The sequence below is a fragment of the Coenobita brevimanus genome, chromosome 6 (genome assembly GCF_032717465.1).
Source record: "Coenobita brevimanus isolate Jiangsu-jjx chromosome 6, ASM3271746v2, whole genome shotgun sequence".
In the NCBI taxonomy this organism is placed as follows: Eukaryota; Metazoa; Arthropoda; class Malacostraca; order Decapoda; family Coenobitidae; genus Coenobita; species Coenobita brevimanus.
In genome coordinates, this window is record NC_136959.1 from 54,000,416 (window position 1) to 54,020,028 (window position 19,613).

Genomic DNA, 19,613 nt, shown 5'->3' on the forward strand with positions numbered 1-19,613 from the left:
CTATAAGGCCTGGACCCCAGTCTTTATGAAAGCACAGTAACTCAGTAAGTGAGTGATTGAATGAGTGACACAGGGACAAGAACTACACCTGGTTGCCCCTGTGGGTGCAACAAAATGAATGCTTGGGAGTATCTGGGTGAAACACGTCACTGACCTGATTGTGGAAGGGGTAAAACCCAGCTGGAAGATCAGGGAAAAGTGGTATGGGGGTCCGAGAAGGGACCTCAGGGTTAGGAGACATGATAAGAATGCCACAAGAAATTGCAACTTGGGAATCAGCCATCAAATGAAAAAGAGTTGATCCATATACTGTAATCATGGAAGTGTGCTTTACAAAATGCATTTATATAAACTAGAAAAATATTATCTCTTCAATTACATAATACTCTCCCAAATACAAGTATAATATATACAATACTTCCATACAAATATACATAATAATGATGCCATGCTTCCTAAGAAATCCCATACTGGGATTAGACATGGTGCACCATTTATTTCCTATGAACTCAAAGCTAAACTAAGTGCCAAAATCAAATAATTACTACTTAACTGTTGCTTAAAATCACTGGGAAAAAAAAAATATGACGTGTAATAAGATCTGTAGCTATGTGAGAGTCTCAGCTTCGTCTCTGATTTTGTTTACTCATGAATGTATGTTTCCCCCCTAGAAGTGATGACTGTGTGGCTGGTTACCAAGTTCACAGCCACATTTTACTCCCATGATAGTATCTTCCTGAACTGATGGTAGCCATCTGTCTACTACCAATGACATTACAATGCCCAGTATTATAAAATTTGCTCAGTACTTCATAATATACAGTACATACTGTATATTTCTCACCTGGATGTCTTTGAGCTCGTCCTTCCAATGGCTGGGACGGGATGATTCTAGTGGAGTGGAAGTAATCTTTGTGATGTAGCTATGATGGCTATAATAATGGCTGTCTGGCACCTTTTGTTTATTGACACTGATACGGACTTCCTGTTGAGGGAAAGGAAAGGTGAGCATCACAAGAAAAAATCAGTACGGTAATAATTTTAGAGGATACTGCTAAAGCTATGGGGTTCAGTATTGCACAATACATTCAGATTTGTATTTTCACTATACCTGTATAATAAACAGATGCAAATGGCTAAGTCAGTTAATAATGAAAGTTCATGAGACTGATCCCTGAATAGAGAAGGGAACAGTCTGTACATATGAATTAAATTTAAAAAGTCATACATGGTCTTCCACATGACCCACCAATATCTCATAAAACAACACTCACCCTAATACCTGTACCATTACATTAGTTCTGAATGAACTAGCCTTAGCATATTTCAGAATACATACAGACAGGATGGTATTACAGTCAACATGGCAAAATGTGCATTAGTTAGTTCTAAATGGCTTCCATGTGTCAGCTGTGTCAGCCTTGCTCACCTGATGATGACTCTCCAAATTATACAAGCTCTGGCAGGATTTCTGCACAACCACTAAACCTGTGGTCACTGTGTTGGACCTCATCCCAGTCTTCTGAAGTAAACCTTTTGGTACCTGACCCTCCGCATTCATGTTGCTAAATCTTTTCACCCAAATACCATCCTACATTTTCTCCACATGTGCAAACCACCTCAGTCAGTAATTCACTCAATACTTTGCCGATCTTTAAGTTGTTCAACTACAATTCAGTCATTTGCAGCAATTATAAGTAAATCTTGTTCATCCATCTAGCCATGCCTCAAACCAATGGTTTATCCTCAAACCTATCGACAGGTACTCGGGGCCCCATGAGGGGCCGGGGGGTACAACACATCACAAACATTAAAAATAAAATAACACCAAGACTCAATGCCTTGAGGCCACTTGCCCATACAATATCTGGACACAACAAAGAAACCACCACCACAGTATACAAACAATACATATGTTCAGTAATGAATTATACAAGCCTTGCCTGGGCTCCTAACCTCACCAAAACACACTATAGACCATACAAAACAAGGCCCTAAAAATAATCACAGGCTGCACAGCTACTACACCCACAGACCACCTACATCAAGAAACCAAAGTCCTCAAAGTCAAGGATCACCTAGACTTGAGAGGCACCCAGTTTATTGCCGCAGCCTCCACAAACCCACAACATCCACTATATTACATGGCAGCACATCCACCCACACCAAGGAACATCAAAACAACACCCAGCACACAATACCATACACAAATACTGTCATCTCTCCCCCCTCAGACCAGCTTCCAGAAACATATCCACACTCAAATCACTTGCCACTCCATTCAGTCACTTAAAAACAACACACAGCTGCATGCATGGCCTCCTGACATCCACCTTTCTGAATCCTATCTCCCTTGTGAGGACAGGGTTCACCTGGCCAGGCTGAGATGTGGGCACCATCTAGCCCTCTTAAGCTACCAGAGGAGGCTGGATGACTCCGTTGCTGATGCCTGTCCATGATGCAACACAGCACCCCATACTATTAAGCAAATTATGGAAAACTGCATTACACATAATCACCTACGCCAACAATACAACATACACTCTTTGAGAGCTCTGTGGGAAAGCCCGGTCTCGGCCATGACCTTCCTAAGGGACTCAAGGCTGTTCAGCCAGACTGCCTAGGGAACAACTACTACTACTACCTATGGACACCATCCTCCTTTACTGCCCAAGTTGCACAACAACAGAGCATTACACTTCTCACATATGCAAACATACAATTTTTCCTTCACTATGAAGGGACTACCATAAAGCATTTATGGTACACTTCCCACACATACACATATACAATCTTCCACCAGTGTGAAAGGAGAATTCCTATGAGAAGTAGCTGTTCCCTAAACTTCTTTTATCTCCTTTTACTCCAGGACCCTAACAGTGGAGCCAGCTTCAGCTTCCCCCAGCACAAATTATATCACCCACATAACAAAATTCCTATACACTTTCCAAAGATACATTCAACAAGTCCATCTAAACACATGCAATCCTCGAGTGTTGACCTGTCTAAAGAGAATTTTCCTGTTGTTTATGGACTAGAAACCACAATTCCTCTACTCTTTTACTAACTTTTGTACATAAAGGTAAAAAAAATTAATGAACAATGCTCAAAATTTATGCACAGATTTCCCAGGATTCTTAATAATGTAAGTGTGCAATTTCCCTGATAAAAAATCTGATGAAACCTGCATAACTTTCCAGGCTTACATTAATTTCTTTATGTGAGAGAGTGAGAATGTAGGAGTGAGGGAATAACTGATCTGAGTGTGGAAGACCAAGCATGAGAGTGAATAAGTATATAAATGTGTGAATTTTAGGTGTAAATGTGAAACAGTAAAGATGAGAGTGAGTGCAAGAATTAGAGAATGAGTGTGAGAATGTGTCTCTAGATAATGAGTAAGAGTGAGTATATCTCAGTGAATGGGTGATTAATTGAATGGAGGAGGAAAAAGTGAGAGTGAGTATCTCAGTGAATGAGTGGTTAACTGAATGGAGGAGGAAAAAAGAGGAAAAAAGGAAAGTGAGTATTTCAGTAAATGCGTGGATAAGTGAATGGAGGAGGAAAAAGTGAGAGTATCTCAGTGAATGAGTGGTTAAGTGAATGGAGGAGGAAAAAGTGAGGGAGAATATGACAAAGCGAATGGCAAAGTGAGTGACAAAATGAGAGTTGATACGTGAGTTTGAAAAACTGCAAGTTAGTGAGGGCAAGCAAAAGTGAATGATGGAGAATAAGTGTAAGAGAATGAGTGTGAAAAACTTTAGGAATGTATGAGAATGATGTGAGAATCAGTGAGGGAGATACTGAGTACAGTATTGTGTGAATGTAAATGAAAGAGAGAATGAGAAACTTCGTAGGAAATACGGTGTATGTCTATAACTGAATAAGCTAGATGTGAGGTTGAGTCAATCAATGAAAAAGAAAATGAGCAAATAAGAGTTTGAGAGACAGTATGGGAGTAAGCAAGTGTATAAGAGTTGGTGAGAGCAACAAAGTGAGTGAATGAGTGACAATCAGTGAAAATGAGTGTGAGAGGATGAGTGAATTATAGTTGGTGACAGGAGCAAGGAATCTGGTGGTATTAGCTGGGATGGCCACAAAATGGATTTGTACTTAGGTGGAAACCTTGTACAGTATGGCAGTTAACTACTGTGCTGTAATATAAAAATCTCTCAACTTTTACCCACCCATATAAATTCAGTTGCAAATATAAATAATTTATGGATGCTTCATTTTCCAAATTTATCACTTCATTCACATATCATATTTATCTCTCCCCTCACGACATTTGTTGGGATATCGTATTCAGTGGTTCTCTCAACTCTAGTGTCATGCTTCGTGGGATACTGCATCCCTTGTGTATGATGCCATGAGTGTCAAAGTTGGTTATAACATGCTGTATTCCCTGCCTTCATACTGACCAAATCTTCCAGATTACCAGTCAGGTGTCTTGCACCAGCACCGTATGATGTATGACATTCCCTTAAGGTCAGAGGTAAGTTAGACTTACTAAATCACCAAAGACAGAACGATGACACTGAACTATTCCTTCCAACCTCAAGGTCATCTACCACCATGGTCTATCCAGCACAAAGTGGAGGTATTGTCCTTTGACAGAGGCATGATCACAGACTTATTACCGACTGACAGCACCAGATCACTGATATTAGTTCCAGACCCTTCCTCTAATAATCCCACCACATACGCAGACATCATCTCAAAATTATTGTTGACCTCACACACATCTGTAGACATACTGACAGTAAACCCTACATGGCTGATTATCTTAATCTAGCCATTTCAATGTGTCACTGACCCCAAAAGTGCATAACGGTACAACATTTGAGCCTCATCAACCCATACCCTGCCTGCTGAAAAGTAGCTCACTTATGGAGCTATCTCTTGCTTGGGGCAGCTCATAACCTCTTAGGAGTTCTGATACTGTTGCTTCATAATGACAACTACTGCAGACCTTCAAGACAACAGCATTCTATGGGGTTGTGTTTTACCCAACCCAGGCTGACACAGGCAGATTCGTCAATGCTTACCATCAGATACAGTATTCTGACTTAAAAACTATCTTGAATGGCATACTTCCCACTGCAGATCCACTCAACAAATTCACCAATGGGCAATATGTCTCATGATCATTTGAAGCCCCTTTGGGATGGACAGTCTCAAAGGGTTATTAATTCTAACCCTTTTCTTCTTGTTATTAAGTGACTGCCATTGGAACTGACCCTACAAATCTATCAACCTTCCTCCAGTAGCTAAAGGGTCAACTATAGTCAACACCTGAACACACTACTGAAGCAGTCTTCCAAATGTATTTGACACCTTCTGCCCACCCTCCTACAAAATAACACTCACCATAAAGTCCTCCTCCCCCAACATGTCAAACCATGAAATCAGCAGCCTCACCACCTAATCTCATCCCTAATCCCTGTTTAGACATAGGTCTGGTAGGTGCAGCTGTAATTCCACAGCTGGCATATAATTAACAGAGTTAGCACTGTTACTCAATATACAATATTACCAATACTTTCAAGCATGAACATGCTGATCGTCGTCATGTGATTACAATGCCTTTCTCCTTCCTCAAGCTTGGCATCTGTAGGTGCATGTGGATACCAAGACGGTAAGATGGTGAACCTTAAGGAGAAAACACTGTATCAGCCCTCCCCTAGGGCCAAAATCATCTATCAGCCAGCCAGAGGCAGAAATACTGGGCAGCAGCACTGAGACACACATCAGAAGTGTGTGCCATGGTGCTTCCTTTGATACAATGGGTTTCTTCTCTGACCTAGAACTACTTATAATATGTTCATAATGACTTGGCAAGCTCCAGGATAACATATCAGCCAAAGAACAGTCTGCATGAGTGCTGCTGTGGAAGGAATAATGGGAAAGGTCCACAAGCTCGGTTTACTGATATCCTAGCCTTATGAGTGTCATCACAGACAAATTAGCATCAAGGTTTGGCTACTGCAGGCTTCTATGCAGTGACCCTCCCAATTAAGTGGATTCCATTTGCAATTTTTACCATTTACACAATGAGATAAACCCTATCCTGATTTCTGTTATGCACGAAAGGATCTTGTTTGCATGGGAAAATTCCAGGAATCAGCCCCCCTACAACATGGTCTGTTGGGTGCCGACAGTCAAAAGACCTGCGTGATGACATGTCAACATGGCCACCATGCATGACTTGCTGCTGCACGGGCCCACTATGCATCCTCTTCCATCTTCCTCTCTCCCCCTTTTGCAGAGCAGCCAACCTTGACCTTTAGTGCCTGTGCACAAACATCCCATGTGACTGCTGCCCCATGTAACCCTGGGAATGCAAATTCTTGTGCAATCGCTTTGCTACCTTCTACGCAAGGTGTCAGCTGAGGTAGAGTCAGGCCTCGGCGAGTTCCCTTCTCACTACAAAAGAAAAAGGATATACAATACTGTGAAGACTTGACACAAAAAAGCGGGTAGTGGACACTGCTAAAAGGTATGATATAGATGAGTCAACTTTTTGCACAGTTTGTATATACAGGTAAAATAGAATATACTGCACTACTAACTGGTGGATCCGATTCTGCAAAGCCGTTGTATGCTAAGAATTAAATGCTTTTGAAAACAGAGAAAGTGTTGTACATGTACTTTTGTGCCCAATGTGATCATAATCTTCCCATGGATAGTACTGCTATATGGTATAAAACAAGGGAGATATATGCTAAAGTAGCTAAAAATATGATATGATTAATCCTCCACCCTTCTCGGCATGCAAAGGGTGGTTTGCTAAGTTCTGTGCCCTTAAGGAGCTTTGCCGTGCGAGGGTTGGTGGCAAGGTGGTATATGATGGGTATGACAAATTAGACCAGATATTAAACATGGATGAGACTGGCCTTTTTTGAAAGTGCCTTCCCTCTGCCACCTTCTTGACAAAGGAGGAAATCTCAGCACAAAGGTACAAGCCATCCAAACAGCATCTTACTTTCCTGTTGGTGGGAAATGCCACAGGAAACTGTAGGGCCTTTGATTATCCACAAGTTCGCACGGCTGATGGCATTGCAGTATGACAACATAAACAGTTTGGGTGTGCATTGGATGCACAACTCGAAGGGCTGGGCTACGTCACTGTGTGTGCTAGAGTGGTTCGACAGCAATTTTATTCCAGCCACTGAAAGGTACTGCTGGGGGAAGAGGCTGGCATTCAAAGTGGTGCTGGTGCTGGATAACTGTCCAAGCCATTCAGCATACATTGTAGGTCATCAATCAGCTGTTCAAACTGTGTTCCTGCCACCCAACACAACTAGTCTTGAACAGCCTCTTGATCAGGAGATCACTGCCAAATTTAAGGGGTGCTACTACCCATGCACCAATGACACAATGTGACTGATACAGACTGGGGGAATGAGGCAGCAGCAGTAGCACTGGAGGACTGGGCAGGAATGGACGTTGACTTAAAAACACCCCCGGCACCAAATCCATATGCCAAGACTCTGAAACAGTTCTGGAAGTCATTCAACATTAAAAGGCCATCAAAACCACTGTTGCTGGCTGGAATGATGTCACCAAGGAGACCGTAATGCCTGGGTGGAGGAAACTGCTGCCCCATGTTTATCCAGCAGTGTCATTGACACCTGTCATCAATATGCTATTTCAGGCAGTGGAAGCAGTCAGCAAGTGCTGGGGGAGGGTTTTGGTAGTGTTACCCATGAGGATATTTTGAGTCTGTTCGACGCTACTTCCTAGATGACGCTTGATGGCTTCATTGAAGGGGTGGACGAGGAGCGCATGGCACCCTAGGACACACAGGAGGAGCAAGAAACTGCAAGGGTTGAGCAGGATGCAGGGTTGACATGACAACACCTGAGTCTGGTGATGGAGAATGCTGACCACCTAAAGGACTCTCCTGCTGGCTGTGCATGACACTGACGAATTACAGGTACATGCACTTCACAATGACATTGACTGCATCCTCTGGGAACAAAAGGAGCTCCTGGTAATGATAATGAGTTATGCCAATCCCTCACTACAGCCCCAGCCCCAGTGCATGTCCCATCATCTTAGTCTCCTCAGCCTTCCACCTCTGCACTGCCCCACTTGGCACCATCTACAAGTGATGACGATAGGGAGAGCAACTTTGAGGGGTTCAAGGCCTAGCCTCATCCCTCAAGGGGTTAGAGGCACTGCTCATCCCCCCTCCTCTAGCCCTTCAGCCTTGGATACACCCTTCCCTGATACGGTACCCCAGCAATGCTGGGGAGAAATCAAACTATCTATCTATCTATTGCCAGACGCCTTAATCCTGTACATGGTGGCCACAAACAAATCACCTCCACGTCGCCCTGTCCCCTGCCATTTCACTGCCCTGCCCCCAACTCACACTCCCTCTCTCATATACCTCTCCACCCCATCCCTCCATCTCATCATCGGCCTCCACCTCGCTCACATACACTCTCCTCATCAGTCTCTCAATCTCCATCCTCTCCACATGGCCAAACCACTTCAGTGTGTTCCTCCTAATGCTTCCTATCACATCCATATCCACACCACAACGCTCCTTTATATTCTCATTTGTCAGCCTGTCTCTCCATGTGACTCCACAGGGTCCTCTTAAATAACTCATTTCCACCGCTCTCACTCTTGACTTGTGTCCTTCCAACAACGTCCAAGCTTCACTTCCATATGTTAGAGATGGTATCACAATACCGTCATGTAGTAACTTTTTCACTTCCATGCTCACTTCCCTGTTTCTTATCACTGCTTTCAAAGAACCAGCAACCTTTCTTCCTTGTTGTACCCTTTCGAGCACTTCACCCTCCAAACTTCCATCCTTACTCATCACACTCCCCAAGTACTTAAATGTACTCACATTATCCATTTCCTCACCATCCAACCTCACTGTACATTCACTGACTTCACCTCTCTCAAAGACCATCACTTTACTCTTCCCTACATTCACCTTTAGATTCCATTTCTTACACACTCTCCCAAACTCATCCACCAAGCCTTGCAGCTCCCCTTCGTCTTCATTTAACAACACAGTATCATCTGCTAACAACAGTACAGGGAGTTTCCAAACACTATCCTCTCTCACTAGGGCCACTCCAACATCCACTGCCCTACCTTGTACCTCTTTTATTACCCCATCCATGTACAGATTGAACAACCATGGAGACATGGCACATCCCTGTTTCAACCCAACCTTCAAATAGAAAAATTCACTCAGTTCACCATCCACACGCACTGCAGCCTTACCATCAAACATACTCTTCACAGCTTTCAACAACTTCCCATCTACTCCAAATATTCTTAATACTTTCCAAAATCCTTGTCTATCCACCCTATCATATGCTTTCTGCAAATCCATGAAGACTGCAAACATCTTTCCCTTCTCTAGAAACTTTTCCACTAAAGATCTAAGAATGAATATCTGATCTACACAACCTCTTCCCTTCCTAAAGCCTCCCTGTTCTTCTCCAACTAATTCCTCTGTTATTTACCTAACTCTGTCAATAAGTATCCTACCATACACTTTTCCTATTACATTAAGAAGACAAATGCCCCTATGATTACCACACACCTCCCTTTCCCCTTTTCCTTTGTACAAGGGAATAATTATATCTGACTTCTAATCCTCCTGGACTCTACCTTCCTTCCAGGCCAATCTGCACATCTTCCACATCCATTCTACTACTATCTCTCCCCCATGCTTCAGCATTTCACCACACACTCCATCATGGGGGGAAATACATACATATACCTAGGCTGCTTCCCCCAAGAAAAGGGAGGTAGCCGAGACAGGACGACACACTCCCCATTTACTCATCCATTCAAACACATTCATTCGCATCTTAGCCCCAAAGGGGAGAAGGGACAGATCCTCAACGTATCACACCGCACAAGGGTCAACTGCACAGTGCAACCAGTGACATCCGCAGCAGGGCCCGACAGCAGAGCTGGTTTACCCCTGCCACATCATAATAGACCCATCCCCTTACCCGAACCTAACCTGACTAGCTGATCAGACCAAATGAGGGAAAATATCCCCTCAGGGCTGCGTCATCATTTATTCATTCGCAATTTCTCTCCATTTATTTCTGTCACGCACAGCCACTCTTCCTTGCTCAACAGACATCCCTCTCGCATCCAGCGCTCTCTTCACACTGTCCATCCATCCTATTCGTGGTCTCCTTCTCAGCCTTACACCTCTCACATCAGATCTAGTTATCTTTTTCACCAATCACTCATTATCCATTCTCTCCATATGCCCAAACCATCGCAACACCCTCTGCTCAACTCTACCAGCCATCTCCCGAACAACTCCAGTTCTCCTTTGCACTTCATCATTTCGCACTTGATCCATACGCGTCACTCCACACATACTCCTCAGACACCTCATCATCATTACATTCAAACTTTTCCTCTCTGCTACACCCATATTCCATGTTTCACCCCATATAATGCAGTCGGTACCACAACACCCTCATACCCTCATACAGCCTTCTCTTTACATCCATTCTAAGTGAACGATATCTAAACACTTTTTTCATTCCTCCCATCACCTTACCTACTTCGTTCATTCTAACCTTCACTTCTGCATCTATTCTTCCATCCACAGCAACATGTGACCCTAAATACTTAAAACACTCTACCTCCTCAAGCAACTCACCATTCAAAACTATATTCATCCCCCTACCATCTACCATCCTCGTACACTTCATCACTTTACTCTTATTTTCATTTACTTTCAATTTCCTCCTTTCGCACACCCTTCCAAACTCCTCTACCAATTGTCTCAATCTCTCCTCTGAATCAGCCACCAGTGCAGTATCATTTGCAAACAGCAGCTGCTTCAGATTCCACTCTCCACCATCAACATTCACCAGACTCAGACCTCCACCTAAAACTCTTGCATTCACCTCCCTTACAACACCATCCATATAAATATTAAATAACCAAGGCGACATCACACATCCCTGTCGCAGCCCCACTCTCACGGGAAATAAAAAATCAAAATTTTTCAAGAGGGCCAAAAGGGAGACTTTGGGAAAATTTTTGAATTTCACCATACCAATTTGCCTAACAACATGGGTTTCTATCATACCATTTGCACAAATTCTATTTCTGTGGAACAATTTAACCCCTAGGCACCGGTTCATGTCATATGATGTGGGGTCGACAGACAATGGTTCATGTCATATGAAATTTTCATTTTTTGTGGGCATGTTTGAACTTCCTATCGAGCCAAATTGACTCAAGGTATTGTCATGGCCTGTCTGGTGTGCAGGGTGATGCTGGCTGGCAGTGGTATTGGGCAGGGATGGGGATGGGGGAGGGGCGGGAGGGTGGCCCAACCATGAGGAAAGAAGCATGGTGGCAGGTTGTGGGAGGCCGGCATAGGAAGCGTGTGGCCTTGAAAGCCGGCAACAGAGAGTAAATACGTGCTTCTGATGCGTTTTTTGTCACTTGTGATTGACTTGTCTATCTATCTATCAATCTATAGCCCAACGCCCTCATCCCGCAAAGGGTGGCTGCAGACAGAACACCTCCAATGACTCTGTCACCCACCATTTGACCACCCTCCCTCATATACCTCTCAATTCCATCCCTCCACCTCATCCTTGGTCTACCCCTCCCTCTCCCTCCCTCCAACTCACCTACATACACCCTCTTAGTCAGTTTTTCATTCTGCATTCTCTCCACATGTCCAAACCACCTCAGTGTATTTCTCCTAATCTTCTCAACCACATCCACATCCACCCCACAACGTTCTTTCACTTCTTCATTCATCAACCTGTCCCTCCATGGCACTCCACATGCTCCTCTCAAGTAACTCATTTCCACTGCTCTCACTCCTGACTTGTTCCCCTCTTGCAAGGTCCACACCTCGCTTCCATACGTCAAGGTAAGGATCACAATACTGCCATGCAGCGACTTCTTAACTTCCATACTCACCTCCCTATTTCTCATCACTGCTTTCAGTGAACCAACAACCTTCCTTCCCTGCTGTACCCTTTCACGCACTTCATCCCCCAAAGTTCCATCCTTACTCATCACACTACCCAAGTACTTGAATGCACTCACATTCTCCATATCCTCACCATCCAACCTCACTGTACATTCTGTGACTTCATTCCTCTCAAACACCATAACTTTACTTTTGTTTACATTAACTTTCAGATTCCTCCTCCTACACACTGTCCCAAATTCATTCACCACACCTTGCAACTCCATTCATCTTCACTCAATAATACTGTATCATCAGCAAACAGCAACACCGGAATTTTCCAAATCTCACCCTCATTCATTAGAGCCACCCCCACATCCACTGCCCTAACTTGCACTTCCTTTACAACCCCATCTATGTATATATCAAACAGTCATGGGGACATCACACAACCCTGTTTCAGTCCCACATTGAGAGCAAAGAACTCACTCAGCTCACCATCCACTCGCACCGTAGCCCTAGCTCCTTCGTACATACTCTTCACAGCACTCAACAATTTTCCCTCCACTCCATATATTCTTAATACCTTCCACATACCTTGCCTATCTATTCTGTCATAAGCCTTCTTCAAGTCCATGAAGGCAGCATACACTTTCCTTCCCTTCTCTAGATACTTCTTCACTAAACATCTTAGAACAAATATCTGATCTACACACCCTTTTCCCTTCCTAAATCCCCCTTGTTCTTCTCCAACTAGCTCCTCTGTCATATGCCTAATCCTATCAATGAGTATTCTACCATATATTTTACCAGTCACACTAAGAAGGCAAATACCCATGTGGTTACCACATACTTCTCTCTCCCCTTTTCCTTTGTATAAAGGAACAATTATACCTGATTTCCAGTCCTCTGGAACCCTTCCCTCTTCCCAAGCCAATCTACACAACTTCCATATCCACTCCACAAAAATCTCACCCCCAAACCTCAGCATTTCACCACACACTACATCAATTCCTGGGGCCTTTCCCAACTTGATCTTCTTCACTGCTTCCACTACTTCTGCCCTACTGATCTCTTCCTCCCTCCTCTCATCTCTTCTTCTCCCAGCCATTCCCCAACCACTTATACTCACACTGCTCTCACTCTGTACATTCAACAAATCCTCAAAGTGCTACTTCCATCTCCTCAATTTCTCTCTCTTCTCCACCAACAATCTATTATTCCTATCTTTCACTCCCCTACTATTTCCCCTTTCACACTGCCTTACTTTCGTTACCTCCTTCCAAAACAATTTCTTACTCTTCCTCCATTTCACACTCAGATTCCTCCCAAACTCTTCATCCACTTTCTTCTTACTCTCCTTCACCAGTCTCTTCACCTCCCTTCTCCTGCTCACATATACCTCTCTCTTCTCTCTCTCATCTTCTCCCCTACCTCTACTTGCTAACCATTCACTATATGCCTTCTTCTTTTGTTCCACAGCTCATTTCACCTCATCATTCCACCATGCTGTCCCTCGCACACCCTTGCGTCTCCTCCTCACTCCACAAACCACCTCACACGCTGCGCCTATCTCTTCCGAGAATATCTTACATACATCTTCCACCCCTTCCATCTGCTCTAGCTCATACCTTGCCAATCTTTCTTCCACTATGCTCTTATACTCCGCCAATTTCTCACTATCTTGGAAATTCTCCACTCTTCTCACAGGAGCGGTTTCCTCCTGTCTTCCCCTTTGTCTCCTCAACCATTTTCTTTGCAGCTTTACCTTGGCCATCACTAAGTGATGTTCTGAGACTCCATTCCCCCACACTCTCCACACTCTTGACTTGTAATGGAAAAAAAATATTTGGGGGAATATCGAAATTCCAAAAAATAACCCAGTTCTGGGACGTGGATAGGTTGATCCACCCCCAGCTCCTAGGGGTTAATGATACATTAACCATGTTAACTGGAGAGGTCACTGTACCTTCTCATTTCATTAGTGTATTCTTCATATGAACCAATACCAGTCCAAACACTCATGTTGCCACTGGCCCCTGCTCAGATGCACCCAACTAGCCAGACACACATACACGATGTCTAACACCCAGTACCTCTTGGCAACCCTCAGTGGCGTCACTGACCACCACTGGCCAGAGCCCAGAGATTACAGACACTCCAGCTCCAGGCAGAATGACTGTCTCCATAGCCTGTCATCCTGTCAATCAAGGTACAGAGTCCTCACCTGAACAGGGAAATGACACTGAAGGAGTCTGACCTCTTGGGAAACACCTCATTTCAAGGTATGAAATCTAACCAAACAAAGTTCTGTCTCAATAACTATGGGAACAAGAAGTTACAGGACTGATTCCAGTTCCTGTGGCGGACAAAACCCCTAACCAAACTGAACCCTCCAATTTCTTAAAATCTTTCACCAGTACAGAATTTAAGAAAGATCACAGACTATGGACAACAGTATTCAAAAAGGTCACAGTAACTAAGAGTGTAGTGATGATTGCTCACATGCTCAAGTTCATTGTTAAATCCACTCACTGATCAATGTACCTGCAGTCCATCATATACTCCCTAACAACCCCCATAAGGAAGAATATCACTGTCACATCTCTGAAGACTTTTCACAACATCAGGATATTAGTGACATGGCAGTATATAATATCAGTTTCTAAAGTGTTTGGCCATACTTACATTGCTCCAAAATTAGGCTATGTCTATTAGGTTTGGCTTGGTTGGCTTCCTCTTTATATTCTGCAGATCTGCAGATTATCTGCTATGTCCATGAATCTCCAAAAAGATATGAGCTACCCAGGCCCAACTTAACAGACCTAACCTAATTATGATGCAATGTAAATGAGACAACTTTTCAAACCCATGTTAACTGCAATGCTGCATTATTTCCTTGCATTATGGAAGGTTCACATAACTCCATCCACCTGCACTTATGCTTCCATGCCTCCTTGAAAAGCACTCTCCAAAGCATTGTGTCATACACTAGAACTCTGTTTTAGCCAGACCTGGATTACAGAGCCTGCTTACTCTACAACCAAGCATTCCAGTTAACAAAGATGCAAAGGAGTTCACAATAGCTTTAACTGATGCACTCTCCTAAAACCTCACATTTATAGAGAAGACTTAAACAACGCTGAGTCTCAGACATCCCAGCAAATTCCCAAAATGAGGATATGCTGAACACTTCTCCAAAGACAGTCCTACAGGATGAAGCAAGACTAGTCAAAGCAGTCCTCCAGATCTTGCCGCCAATGTCAACCTGAATCAAAATCTACAAGTAAAGTCACACCAAGAGTACTTAAAAACCAACCAGTACAAAAAGACATGAAGTCGTCCACCAAATGAGAGTGAGGCAGCTCCTGGGTTGCTATCATCAATACTAGGATAAGTGAACATACACTTCAAACATAGACTCCCATCCAATTGGCAGTACAACATCCCTTCTTATCATCTCCACCCCTCATCAGTCCCTTCCACATTGCTCCAGCAAAACTGCACTGTAGACTTCTTGAAAGCAGGAGTCAAGATTTCTCCCAGCACTTATCACTTCCTATCAATTCTCCTTCTGAGAGGCAAAGAAAAATTAACCAAAAAGCAAATGATACTGGACCTACCACAGCTCAATCTATCAAGAGACTGTCCTAAATTTTTTAAGAATATATGAGTGGAAATCTGGCTCCAGCAATACAATGGAATGTGGCTGGATATGACTGATTTCAAAGATACCTTCATAAATGTCCCAAAAGACCACAGATCTTTAAAAGTTTTCAGTTTCAAAATTAAGGTAACATGACCCAGCTCTCAAATCATGCTATTTGGGCTAAGCAATGCTCCCAGGGTAATTATGAAACTTATCACAGCAAACCAGAGAGAATTTACCCAGCAAGGGATAAAGCTCCTGGTTTACTTGGTCAACAGGGTACAATATCACCTTGACTGAAGATGGCTGCAATTGTATGGAAGAATGTTACTTCAGCTTGTGAAATTCAAAAGGCTCCTAGTATACCACACAAAATCATATTTAAAACTAACCTACTCAAAAGAATACCTGGGCTAGGTGGGCCACACACAAAAAAATTAATTTACCACTGAGGAAAGCTGACACCATAAGAGGTCACTGCCTTTATTGACTACCACTCATATGAGGTGCTACCCAAAAGTTCTCAAAATTTGAAAGCAGGGCAGAAACCACTTGTCATATGATGTGTGAATGCTAGGTGACAATGCATGCATCTTTTGTTTTTTAGGGTCATGTGAGGCTGAGCAGGATGGATGCATTCCCTGCAAGTGTGTGTTTTTTTATCATTGTGTTTGCGTTAGTTTGCGAATTCTGTGATCTCAAAAATGGAGGAAGCAAAAGAGCAATGTGTGTGCTTCAAGTTTTGTGTGAAACTCGGGAAGAACACGGCAGAAACTCATAAAATGTTAAAACAAGCATTTGGTGACAAAACTTTGGGGGATACACAAACCTACGACTGGTTTACGTGTTTTAAAAACAGACGAATATTAACAGATGATGATGCACAAGCTGGTCGCCCTTCCACCAGTTCAACTATTGATGATGTGGCCAAAATTTGTGCAACCATCCTCAAAGATTGCAGGGGAACAATCCACGATGTTTGTGACATTGTTAGCCTATCCTATGGAACTTGCAAAAGTGTTTTGTCTGGTGACATGAGGCGACAACATCCAGACAAGTGGCGCACAAGCAAATGGGTGCTTCACCATGACAATGCATCCCCACACAGAGCCCTTGCTTTTCAGCAGTTTTTGACATAAAAAAACATGCCGGTTGTCCCACACCTCCTGTAATCACCAGATTTGCACCCCCTGTGATTTTTTCCTCTTTCCAAAAATGAAAATCCAACTGAAAGGACTAAGATTTGACACCAATGAGGAAATCCAAGAGAAAATTGCATGAGGCCCTGAACATGCTGATGTTCATGGACTTCCAAGATGCATTTCGATCATGGGAGAAGCACTAGAATCGATGTCTGCATCCCTGAGGAAACTACTCTGAAGGGGACAGTGATGATTAGGACTTGACATAATTTTTTTTTCCTTCCTTACTCAAATTTCAGGAACTTTTGGGTAGCACTTAGTACTCGTGCATGAAGTGGGAGATCCTCATAGGCCTCCTCTACCTTACAGTATGTCCTGCCACTGGGTAACCTATATCACAAACAGATAACTCTAGAGGACACCACAGCTTTCCACATGTCAGGAGACTGCCAGAGACTCTTCTACCCAAGCTACATGGCCTAATTCAATAGCAGATATACAACCACAACATCAAAGATTGTACCATGGAAAAAACTCTCCCTGCTGTAATAGTCAGAACACATGTATTGGATAAATGAAGGAGCTATTACTCCACTTTACAGTAGGAATTTGAACCACCAACAGAGTGGGGCACATACCTGAGGAACTACTTTCTGCCTTTAAGTTTCAACTCTGGGATGCACCAGCACATGGCTTCGATAAATATTTGATAACGGACAATATATTGGCAATGGCATGCATAAACCATCATGGAAGAGCACATTCAAGGCCATTTATATCAACAACAGAAACTTTTTTTTCTGGTGTGTTGCACAGCTCATGTAGTTGTGACCTCAACATCAACACCCACTTGCAAACTGCATCAATTCCAGATTCTGATAAACTTAGGGGAAGGTTCTACAATACTGTACACGCACAGCTGAGTTACTGCATTAATCTCTCTTTGATCTGGTAAATATGTAGTAGTGACCTCCTTACTACTGTCCTGCTTTTTTATACAAGGTAGAGATAGCAGTCACGTTTTCTTCCTTACGTACTGAATGACCCACCAGGAGCTAATAATAATGCACTTTATATGACCTCTCAGACAGAGCTAATCCAACACTAACAAATTAAGAAATGGGCAACAAATGTTATATACTCAAATAATATCAAGATATGATGCATGATGACCCACTTGTATTACTCGATGATTGATACCTCAAGTTTTATTATGCATCACTAAGGGAAAATTTTACTGACGAAGGCATGGAACAAATCAGCGTCCTGGATGTGGTAACAAGATTGTAAACTGGTGGAATTTTATCACAGGATCAACTGCTCTATGTCTGACAATTTCCTGCTGGTATCTTATCAGCTAACATTCTAATCAGAGCTGTACTGATAAAAGGCTATCCCTGCTTGCTTATGTGACTTACATGATGCAGTACAAAAGTGGTTATACTACAAGTTTACTGAATGATGCATTACAGTATGATTAAAGGTTATTAATCCCTTCATTACAATGACAGCTTTTACTGCCAGATAGCTCTGATGATCAACTACTGAAAGCACATGAGTAGTGTAGTGCTTGAGGTGGTAACTAGGTTTTGATATCTGGGAGCAGTGTTGTGTAGGCAAAGTAAAATGGAGTGTGAACTGAAACAAGGATCAATGAAGAAAAGGAGAATAACTGATGAACCTGGAAGTACAGTATTATAAAGAGTAGGAAGTTAAAAGAACTGTCCATGAAAGTGTGGTGTTTCCAGCACCCTCATAAGAGAGTAAGATATACTAAATACATGACATACACTTCTCCGTTCATACTTCATCCAACAATTAAAATCCACAGTTTTTTTCCATAGATCCACTGCATTCTCACCCACTCATTTACCATATCCATCCATTTTCTATGTTTACCATGCCTCATCCAAACTTCAAACTCACTCATTCACACCCATTTCATCATCCTATCTACAACTGTCACATATCCATTCTTTCCATATAACCATTTCATATATGCTGTTATCAACAGACTTACTTTCTCAAAACCTTCCTTTTGATTATTATATTTCTAATCTTATACACTCATCACAAACCAGACAAATTCCTTAACATTCTCACTGCAATATTCAACTGTTTTCTATACACTTCATTCATTCATACAAATAAATATATATATATATATATATATATATATATATATATATATATATATATATATATATATATATATGTATATATGCAGTAATCCCTCCACTATCCAATGTAATAGAGCCAAAGGCGTGTCCAGAAAGTGGTCCCGTCCAGAAAGTGGGCCCCTGGCTCCTGGACTGGTACTTAAGGACCCTAACCTAGCCTAACTTTGAAAGCCACCTAAATAACTCCCTACCGGACATGCATAGCACCTATTTAAACCTATTTAAGACCCTATTCACATCAATAATGGACATAAAGCATGAAATAAATGAAAAGGAACCAAAGAATGAGGAATTAGAAGTGTCTGTACCACAGCCAGGGTACTTACATCACGTTTGTGGCTGCCTTTCTAAGGTTTTGGCAGTGGTGAAAATGCTCTTGAAGCACATACAGTAATCCAGTGTTGTGCTGAACTTAATTCTTTGCACCGTGAGTTATAATTGTTTAACACTGCACATTGTTAATTGCACCACGCCAGCTTCAACTGCCAGTTTCAATCGCCAGTTTGCACTAAATTCTAATTTCTTAACACTGCACAACACTGTAAATTCCCATGTGGTCTAGTGACGAGGTATTGCAGTTTATTCACTGTTTATTTTAAAAAAAAAAAACGAGCACAGGTGGCTTCCATTGCGATAAGCATCTACTCACGATCGAAGTTAGGCAGTAACTGTTGGTGACAGGGAAACAGAGTTGCCAG

General features: G+C 42.6%; 1 protein-coding gene across 1 annotated transcript in view; it reads right to left on the bottom strand.

Annotated features, from left to right (window-relative positions):
• The window catches only part of LOC145401265 (uncharacterized), a 308,557-nt gene that overhangs the window by 70,089 nt on the left and 218,855 nt on the right, over positions 1-19,613 (bottom strand). The window contains exons 27-29 of the mRNA XM_080273595.1: positions 7,368-7,501; positions 6,276-6,423; positions 845-985 (exon numbers count right to left, since the gene is read on the bottom strand). Of these exons, the coding sequence (XP_080129721.1) occupies positions 845-985; positions 6,276-6,423; positions 7,368-7,501 (423 nt within the window). The remainder of the gene's footprint in view (positions 1-844; positions 986-6,275; positions 6,424-7,367; positions 7,502-19,613) is intronic.